Consider the following 10,098-nt stretch of genomic DNA (forward strand, 5'->3'; position numbering starts at 1 on the left):
AGAAAGATACTGTATGTGCTAAAAACAAGGGGACCTATGTGAAATGTATGGTAGAAGGTTAAGATTTAGAATACTTTATTGTCCATTGAATTTACATATGGACATGTGCCTTTGGTACTGGCAAATAAGATCAATTAACATTCACAGTACAACATACAATTCATACACACCAAAAGAGGGACATTGCATCTTTAAGTGGCAGTGTAAATAAAAGTGCAGAGTGGTTTGCTCCTCCTCTGACTTAAAATATCAGTTGTATTACAAAATAAATGATGTACTATACAGTATATTATGTGATTGTGTTGGTGGCAGTAAGTCCAATAATTCAATACATTTTAAAAAGATCACGCGCCAGGAAGCAGATGTTTGAATAGTTGACTTGTGTCTGTGGTTGCCATAGCAGCTTTGTTGTGGCGCATATTTAAAAATATCTACTCAGGCACTTTGGCTAGCAGCTAACGTTAGCTTCCTGAAGGACCCACGGATCCGCTGTATACACGACCTAGCGTTAGCATCAACAGCAGCTGCTTCGCGGAGGGTAAACGTCAGACGTTTGCTACAGACCAACGACTAATATCCACACAGGTAAGTTCCTCTACACGCCACCTGGCTACAGACTTACTTAGATTCGTTTGGTTAAGTCCCATTGAAGTTTTTGCAGTGATTCTTATTAAAAGCTTCGTTTAGTATTGCACTGCGTTGAAAGCTAATCAAAGCTAATTTGGCTAGCAGTTAAATACAAGAACTCATGATTAAAAAGCAGGCCACTAAACAGTTTCAAAGTATTTGATTATACTGTTTGTTATGGTTGTTATTAAAGTGATTTGTCGGTGTGGTGTTTGCGTATGGATGTAAGTGTTCTGTGATTGTTTACTTTGTGGTTGAATGAAGAGGCTAAGCGTTAATCTTTGTTTTTGACACATTGGGGTATCGGTTGCTATAGCTCTCAGCGTTCCCCGCCAGCGATTAAAGTTAAAATCACATCTCACTTTCATTTCGTGCTTTTTAAGCCAATCTGAAACTTGGTAAGAATGTAAAGTTGGTTAGTGCTACTTGACGTAGCAGGATACGTTCACGTTAATCATCGCGACTAAAATTAGACACTGGACCTCAGCTGATGTAAATATTCATCTCATCAGTGAACATATTATGGTTGATTTCATGTTGATACATTGGTGTGTTTCTAACTCGTTCAACGTTTCCTAGTTTTCACGCCAGGTCCCCAGGAAATCCAGCAGCCCAGCTAATGTTAAAATCATGCTACTGTTTAGCTGTGTTGTCTTCTTCGTTGGATTGGAGAAGGGCACCCTGAGTTCCACGCAGTAACAACGTTATGATACTATGTTATCTAGCCATAGTTGTCTGATATTTATTTATATTCATCCTAAACTGATTTATTCGTCTTCGGCCCCCAACTAGTATATCTCACAGTTGGCAGATTCATAGCACACGTAGCAATTTTTAGGGTGGCTGACTCCAGATCAGTGCCCCCTCCCCCTTTCATATCTTCAACATTAAAGTCAATATCTCCGGACTGATTTCCAATAATCTATACCGGAAAACGAGACAAAATGCACAATTATTTTCCACAATTGTATCAGAAAAGTCTAATGGCACTAAACGAAGTCATATTTCCCCCCAAAAAAACAGCATTTAAACATCGTTTCCGCAACAATACACATATTGATTTGCTGTTGACAGGTGCAGGTGTCGCGGGTGAAGGAGGGAGCCGCAATGTTGAACCCGACGAATGGCGACCCAGGCAACGTTGTTGTGAATTATGTGGAGGAGTATTTGGACCTGGTGGAGTCGCTGCCCTTTGATCTGCAGAGGAGTGTGTCCCTCATGAAGGAAATTGATGCTAAGTATCAAGGTAAAGAGGATAGACAATGTGGACTCGATATGCCAGACACATTTCTTTAAAATATGTTTAGATCAATCAAACATAAAAGGAAAGAATTATCAACAGTACCATAAGGATTTGTAGTACCATAATGATTACTTTGACTTCTAAGGATGTGCCCTTGTTTATTTGTTATACATTATTATTACTAGTGTGTGCTGTGTTTGAATAATCCCAGCAATTCCCCTATTTATTTTATGGGAATGTGTATTTATATGAGCATACAGTTCAGCACCTATAGAGTGGCTTTATCACAAGGTTTTTTCCTTACTAAACCAACCCAAACAAGCAAAAATGTCTCTTTTCTAAATTAAACAAAAACCAATGCCATGATAATAGTTCAACTATTTAACTGGTATACTTGAACCAACTAACAATTCTCAGTTGCGATTTTATCAAGTACACCTAGCTAAAACACATGTCATACCAGACCCCATTCGTTATTACACCTGGTATTCACTAAAACACCCTTCACAGTCCAGAAAGAATTCTATTATAATAAGCTGAACGTTTTTATGTCGTGTGTACTTTTTGTGAAAATGTTAAATGAAGGTATTCTTATTCTCACTTTATTTCTTGTTTGGCAGATGTTCTGAAGGAGCTTGATGACGCTTATGAACGGTATCGCCGGGAGTCTGACTCACTGCAGAGGAGGAAACTTCAGTTATCCATTCAGAGGGCACTGATTCGCAGTCAAGAGCTCGGAGATGAGAAGATACAGATCGCCGGTCAAATGGTACGTTATGAACGCCCTGCCGCTGCTTCAGGGGGCAAACTTCCAGGTTCAAGTGCTTTCCTGGAAAAATGTGCTCAGAAAGTGAACCCAGAGTAAATAAACAGGAAAAACAGGTATTTCAGACATGCTTAATCTACCGAACTCCAAATATGAACGCAGATTCCCTATTATTGTAGTTTCACACTGGAGGGTTATTAGAACCATAACAATAACTATTCCTTTCCCCTTTGACTCATGATTGAACAAGTATGCCTCTCTTATAAAGCACATGTACAAGGAACGTTGCAACAATCATATTTTAAACATACAACTTCATATTTAGTTAATATAAAACCTGTGTCTTGTCATGTGGTTGGTCCTCTGGTTATAATGTAACATAATGTATTACTAGATAACAAGAAGTTTTCAGTCTGTTGAATTCATAATAATATGAATAAATTGGACAAATACTTAATAATCAAGTTTGTTTTATGCAGTAAAAAAAGTTTTTACAGATGAAATCATCAAACCGTATTCTAAAAAGAACACTATTCTTCAACTTGCTACTTTCTCTAAGTTAATTCAATTTGAAATCACATAGATATCTACATGTTCTTCAAACAGCAGAATGAGCTTTGCAGTAAAATATAAAAAAATCTCAATTTCAGGTGGAGCTGGTCGAGAACCGGACGCGACAAATAGACTGGCACTCTGAACTCCTGCTTTCCTCTCAAGAAGTCCCAGAAAGTCACGTCCCCGTACCGGCATCCGTGACAACCACTGCAGTGTCCTTGATGTCGTCCTCGTCGTCATCCTCAGCCACCGTAACTCCAGGAAAAACTAGCCATCATGACAAGAAGCGTGATGAGTTAACTCCAAGCTCTGCAGGTGGAGACAAGGCTGGAGGGAAACGCTCACGGCGTCAGAAAAATGGAGACAATCGGGAAAGTTACGGGGGTCTGGAACACGCCGAGGATGTCGCAGGAGGTGCATCCCGGGAAAAGAGGGCCAAAACATCTTCAAAGAAGAAGAAAAGGTCCAAAGGAAAGTCAGAGAGAGAAGTGTCCCCCCCAGACCTGCCCATTGATCCAGATGAGCCGACGTACTGCCTGTGTGAGCAGGTGTCATACGGAGAGATGATTGGCTGTGATAACGAGGAATGTCCCATCGAGTGGTTTCATTTCTCCTGTGTGGGGCTCCATCATAAGCCAAAGGGCAAGTGGTACTGCCCCAAGTGTAGGGGGGAGAATGAGAAGACCATGGACAAGGCCTTAGAGAGGGCCAAGAAGGAGCGGGCCTACAACAGGTAGCTCGCTCCATCCATCCGATGAACACTTTTGCATTCAAATTACATTTTTATGTAGTGTCCTTGTTTTCATATTGTCAACAGTGTTAAAAATAAGTAAGGAAAAGAGGGATGTTGTAAATAGTTATTTTTGTAACCGCTGCATAGCTGTGAAAAAATATTTCTCCCTCCTGGTTGGGAAAGAATAAAGAATAGACACAGTACGACCTGTACCTAACTTACATCCCCTCTGTTTTCATCATGCATGCAACATAACCCAGTCTGTTATATATGCTCAATTCACAAATAAAACATTTCTTAACAAAGGAGAATTTCAGGATGTTGTGAAGATGTTATTCATACATTTTACCCTACGAACTTCGTAGACACAACAAACAAAGCTAAGTAGTTATTTCACTTTCAGTGCTGTGCAACATCTCACAACCGGGGATATTCCAGTTTAAAAAAAGCTAGTTCCATGTTTGTTTTTGCAAAATAAAACGAATGACCTTTAGGATTATTATTCCCTGTAATATTTCCCCTAGACTGTACTGTCTATGAAGAGATTTCTTATATACAACATAATCCAAAGTCCTCGTTCTGTGCTCTGACTTCTAAAGTTCAGCTAAAGCTAAAGGGTCGGACAGTACAAATATTTACTTTTAAGCATTAAAGTCAATTTTTCTGTGACAAATGTTTGCTGAGCCAAAACAATCACAAGGTAGTTTTTACCAAAAAGCCTTGGGGACATTTTTACACGTAGAGATCTATGGATATTGGCAGCTTTCATTTCATATTTTGATATTTAGATTTTAAGAAAAAGCTTTGGCCACTATGAACAGTTTCTTTATTAAGATACACAGAAATGTAAACCCATGAGCGGAGACAATATGTAGTGTATACATTTCAAAATCAGATTAATTAAATACTGTAAAATAAGCTACGACTATGTATTATCTTTAACGGATTAGTAGGGTTTGAACCATTAGGCATAGTTACAAAAACTGCCCTTTGACGTTAGGATATCCCCTCAAAAGCTGTTTTTACGAGTACGTACATTTAAAAGTGATGCTGAATTGTGGTAGTACATGTATCTATGTGGACAGGTGTTAAAAGAGGTGACACGCCACCCATAGCTGGGAGTAGAAATCCACAACAACCTGAAGTTCAGCCAACACGTTGATCAAATGGCAACACAGGCAAATCGTTCGCTCGGCTACAATCAGAGGGGAACATGCGACCAGAAGAAGCTGTCAACGCAGAGTCTGGAGTGCTCCTGGGAAATTTCAATAGACATTTAGCGGGGATACCTCTGGGTTTTGCTCAGTATTAATCCAGATCCAGACACACACAATTCCAAATAAATATCCTTAGGTGTGCAGCTGCTCCCCACCTGTGGAATTCCCTCCCAGACCACCTGAGGGCTCCACAGGCCACTGCCGCCTCCGAGAAGGACCTAAAAACCTTTCTTTCTAAAAACGCCTTTCATTAAACCTGTGTTTGTTTCATTTTTTAAAAACCCCTTCTAGCACTTTGAGTTGCTTTATAAATACAATGTATTGTTATTATTATTATTATTATTAATAGTAGTAGTTTTTGGCCTGTTTAATATTGTTTGGCAATACTTAGAAAGTGTGAAACCATGTTTAACCTTTTGATTGATTAGTCGTTCTTGATATCAATCTCAAAAACTATTATCATAATAATAATAATTGAACTCAAGTAAAGGCAAGCAGTATTATATTGTTGAATAGCATCACATCTGCAGTCACAATAAAAAGCGACTCACAAAGGTGGATTCTCCTTCTTTTATTTACAAGTGCTGAAAAAATGACATGGGAACAACCAGTGCAAAATCTGTACATTAATTCAGATGCAGATTTCTTATATACACGAGTACTGAACAGGAACGTGAATACACTCTTTTCTGTCATGCATGTAACAGAGGTCACAACACAGCAAAAGACACGGTGTAAATATGTCGGATTTAGTTTTAGTCCGTGATGCTCAGGCTGCTCATTCTCACAAGGAAGGGTATGATGATCACACTGGAGCCGATAAACTGCCCTGTGAAAACTAACTGGCAGAAAAGATGAGGAGCACAACAGAAGAGGACCCATGACTTAATTCACACACCTTCCAAGACATTAAACATAATTTGACATTGGGAGTTATTACAGCAAGTAAGAACACACCAGAGTTTTTGGGTAATGGCCCTGAAGTCCATACTGACAAAACATGAAGGCAAGATTCAGCACGTTTCCCCTGATGAAAAGGGGAATAGGAACAAAAAAATCCCTCTTAGCGGGCAAAAAAAACATTCTATGAAGGGAAGTTGAAGGTAAAGTGCATAAAAGCTTAAAATCAAAAAGGTGTTGGGGGGGGGGGGGCCAGAAATGAAGAGGTACTCCACTAAAACTCGCAGCACACACAGCTTCACAATGGAGAGAGCAGCGATCAGGACGGTCAGGTCAACTGTCTCTCCAGCTTTGTTCTACGATGGCCGACACACGCTTCTCGTATTCCCGCTTGTTCTCCTGGTACAGCTGAGCGGCCTGACTGTTAGCTGGACTGTTGGGGTTTGGTTCATCAAGCAGGGACTGGGGGGGGAAGTAAAAGTTTGTAAGTAAGTTACCCGTACTGTACATATAACGAAATCTGCACTGTTTGTACAAATGACTTTGACCTGCTCTCGCTCCATTAAAATATATTTAATAACCCAAACTCAAATATGTATACAAGTTCATTCAAGGTATCAAAGTTGACCTTGTTGCTGTGATAACCGTTATTTTTGATGTCATTATCCTCGTGTGAATCTGTACAGTCCTGTTTTGCACTGCTTTAAAGTCCGGAATTTCCCACGGGACTAAATAAAGGTACTTCTTATCTTCCTCAGTCACACCCTGTCACAAATGCACGTTCTCATTTAAAGTTAAAGAACATCTATTTTAAACAGTCATTCAACTTTTAAATCAGCAAAATACCTGAATCTTTTTTTTAAAACGATGCTTCAAATCACTGTTATTGTGTATTGTGTTTTAACTGGATATGTTTGACTGTTAATCGAAGAGCTTTAGTTGCAACTCCACCAATTTTGCTCTGCTTTATATCTCTTAACCCAGAATAACTTTGGGTTTAACATTCATTAATCATGCTTTATTGACGCTTTCTACCTGGATAGATGTAAGAATAGAGGACACATCATAAGTGGGACTCCAACGATTCTGTAGGATGTCCAAACATATACTGCCATCTGCATAGACTGTGGATAAAAACACAATTATACCAGGCACACAAATATTTACACTTTAATGTGTGAAGAGAGCAGAACATATTCCTACCATTTGGATGAAACATCTTTGACACAAATCGTACTGTGGGGGGTTTGTTGGGGTATTCTTCTGTGAACTCTACAATGAGTTTAAATGTACCTGGGACAAAGAGAAGACACACACATTATTTATTTGTTAGCCATTAAACCTGACTGCGAGTTTGCTGTCAGGAAAGATCCAAGGCAGAAACAAACGTTCGGAGCAGTGCTTCAGCAATCTCTCCATCAGCATTACCTTGTATATTACAGGGTTATGATACGGCTGTTGAGAAATACTCAAAACCTTTTTGAAGCATTTGACATAGAATTAGGTGTAGCAAAGTGTTGTATGATATGTAAGTTTCTGGATGAGTCTCATTTTGTGAGTATCACTTTGAAACAACAGAAAAACACCTTTGAACTAATGTTTGAAAAATAAGCCTCTATTTTAAATATATTGCTAAATAAATAATGGGTTTGCATGTTTTAAAGTTACTATGTTTGTAATGTTCCATATGTAATATAGTGGCAATATGCTTGACTACAAAAAATAATAAGTTATTAACGTACCATCCTCAAAGGGAGTTCCTTCAGGGCTGTGAGGTTAGAGAAAGAAAAGATAGGTCATTGATTTCGAACGCCTAACACAAATGGTTTTGATGTAAATTATGACTGTGCATCAATGTCTTACCCAAATATGACTGCATTCCACACCATAATGTTGTTTTCAGATGGGGCACCACTGACACCCGCTGGAGGGTCCTCTTGTAGCCTTTATAAAAAAATAAGCGGGGGGGGGGTTAACAGGACTTTTAACTTTGCTCCACTATATTTATTCAGCCAGAGTCTGGTGAATTCAGTAATCGAATGACCTCCAACCTTTTTCACCATTAGGCCACAGACAAATCTGACATTCTAAACAAACGTACATACAAGCTAAAGTGGCAGTACAGCAGACTCAATTAAATGATTCCAGATTGATGACTTCACTACCTTGGCTGTGCCATTAACACATCAAACTGTGGTTTTAGAGTTTTGCAAAGAACAATTTAGCCTGCTTCAAACAAATGTATACTTATCAGGATAAAAAAAACTTAACAGTCTTTGTAAATCCATCAAGTCAATGCCGTCATGTTTAAATTGTGCATTGTTACCTCTTCCCAAACACAATGCTACAGCTTCAAAGTGTTTTCAGCTGAGAAAACAGTAATGTCATCACTCAGCAAACTAAGGATGCAACAGAGACCTTCATATTGTGGAAGCTTAAAGTCCAAGCCAACTCTGAATCAAGTTGAAAGTATTGTGTAGGCATTGGTTCTACCCTTCTCTTCATATTGACCCTAGCAAAATAACAACAGGAAAAATGTAAGACGTTAATCTCCCACCTTTCACAAACCTAAGGAACCATATCGGTCAGAAAAACAACCACTACTTATAAAAGGTTTCAGTAGCTTATGTAGAAACACTTGTAATGACCACTGAGTACAGACTGAGTTTGAAATGGCAATAATTTCCCTCTTTTAAATACCGTCTTAAACAAGGGGCCCTGTAGTTGATCTCCACAATCTCCCAATACCTGGAGAGCCCTGTCCAAATCCCTACAGGTTACCACTTCCGGTCAGAATTTTTAAAAACAAGCTGACACAATCAAAGGATCTGAAGCCACTGAAATACACAGTGTAAACACGTTTGAAGAAAATGTATATATAAAAAAGGAAATAACAACACCGTTTCATAGAGACTGCAGAAGATCAGGCATACTTTTACTTTGGCTTTATGTTATTCGTTTTACGAACGAGACAATGCACTCATCTGGGATTTCAGTATAATAATCTGTGGTGCTAGACCTCTATGAACTACTAATCCATCTATAATTACTGACCTAGCACAAACATTTTACTAACTATTTGAAAGATATAACTTATGGAAACTATGGTTCCAAAATAAGCTAAGCTATTGTTGGTTGGCAACGTAACTTACACCATCTTACCCCAGATAATACCAAACCAGCGACCGGCTTGAGTTCACGGAGCACTAACGTTTTATACATGGCATGACATTCTCTTGTTATTTGAAAAACAATTTACCACCGACTAGTCACGGATATTGAAATGCAAGTTAATAGCCCTAAAATGTGATAGTTACTCTATCGATTCTTCTGCTAGCATTTATCGGTTAGCACTGTTAGCTTCTAGCTACGGGCGAAGCTCTTCTATAAAATGAACTTTATTTCACTTCAATGTCCCAGGTTCGTAAAAAGGCAAGCTTAACCATACATTGTTTCTGTTACTTTAATTGTTTAATGTATAGACATTTTGAATCCAAATTTATATTTGAAAGAAATACAGGTGAGCTATTTCAAGCTAACGCTAGGGTAATGATAGCTGTTTTTGACAAATCATCGACTTACCTTTTAAAATCTCTCATAAGTCTCCTTCTAGCCGGGGTTGACATGGTTTAAGTTGTGAAACACGTGATGGTAACACTCAAAACGTTAACAGGTACGTAATTATCAAAAGGTAATATTGTATTTACTAGTTATTTGGCACCTCCACAGTGACCCTGTTAGCAGCCAGAGTCGTTCTGCCGATAATCCTGATTCTCTGGTTAGCCCAGCTAGGTTTACTGGATGATACCAAATCAAGAAAAGAGGAAGACACAATTTCAAATTCTAAGTTTCACAACACATACTAGCCTTGGAATACCAGTAGATACATCCGAAATGTTACAAATATGGGCGTCAATGCATTGCTTTACATACTGTCAAGATACAGTTATGTATTACGTTATTTTATTAGAACGGCTTTTTCACTTCCCCCCTTTCGTATTAAGGACGTCGTATGTGACGGGGCGTGGTCACAGTGACGTGTTGTTTGTGCAGCGCA

At 38.8% G+C, this 10,098-nt stretch overlaps 2 protein-coding genes across 2 annotated transcripts; one reads left to right on the forward strand and one right to left on the reverse strand.

The window, feature by feature from the left end:
* The first annotated feature begins 422 nt into the window (after positions 1-422).
* On the forward strand, positions 423-4,235 carry ing1 (inhibitor of growth family, member 1). Its single transcript, XM_063888754.1, has 4 exons — positions 423-585; positions 1,702-1,873; positions 2,491-2,639; positions 3,287-4,235. Exons 2-4 carry the CDS (start codon positions 1,735-1,737, stop codon positions 3,926-3,928), a joined length of 930 nt encoding a protein of 309 aa, XP_063744824.1. The 5' UTR covers positions 423-585; positions 1,702-1,734; the 3' UTR covers positions 3,929-4,235.
* Positions 4,236-5,697: 1,462 nt separating this feature from the next.
* Positions 5,698-9,923, reverse strand: ube2al (ubiquitin conjugating enzyme E2 A, like). The gene is made up of 6 exons (XM_063888505.1): positions 9,624-9,923; positions 7,905-7,985; positions 7,784-7,809; positions 7,245-7,334; positions 7,077-7,165; positions 5,698-6,503 (listed from the first exon to the last, which is right to left on the reverse strand). Exons 1-6 carry the CDS (start codon positions 9,665-9,667, stop codon positions 6,375-6,377), a joined length of 459 nt encoding a protein of 152 aa, XP_063744575.1. The 5' UTR covers positions 9,668-9,923; the 3' UTR covers positions 5,698-6,374.
* Between the last annotated feature and the right edge of the window lie 175 nt (positions 9,924-10,098).

The sequence above is a fragment of the Eleginops maclovinus genome, chromosome 7 (genome assembly GCF_036324505.1).
Source record: "Eleginops maclovinus isolate JMC-PN-2008 ecotype Puerto Natales chromosome 7, JC_Emac_rtc_rv5, whole genome shotgun sequence".
In the NCBI taxonomy this organism is placed as follows: Eukaryota; Metazoa; Chordata; class Actinopteri; order Perciformes; family Eleginopidae; genus Eleginops; species Eleginops maclovinus.

Bases quoted from the DNA above. Each gene is read 5' to 3' on its own strand.
- ing1 (XM_063888754.1), top strand. From the start codon at position 1,735: ATGTTGAACCCGACGAATGGCGACCCAGGCAACGTTGTTGTGAATTAT. The intron at 1,874-2,490 runs GTAAAGAGGATA...CTTGTTTGGCAG, and splicing joins AATTGATGCTAAGTATCAAG to ATGTTCTGAAGGAGCTTGAT. The intron at 2,640-3,286 runs GTACGTTATGAA...TCTCAATTTCAG, and splicing joins TACAGATCGCCGGTCAAATG to GTGGAGCTGGTCGAGAACCG.
- ube2al (XM_063888505.1), bottom strand. From the start codon at position 9,667: ATGTCAACCCCGGCTAGAAGGAGACTTATGAGAGATTTTAAAAG. The intron at 7,810-7,904 runs GTAAGACATTGA...CTAACCTCACAG, and splicing joins TGGAATGCAGTCATATTTGG to CCCTGAAGGAACTCCCTTTG. The intron at 6,504-7,076 runs GTAGAAAGCGTC...TTCCCCCCCCAG, and splicing joins CTATTCTTACATCTATCCAG to TCCCTGCTTGATGAACCAAA.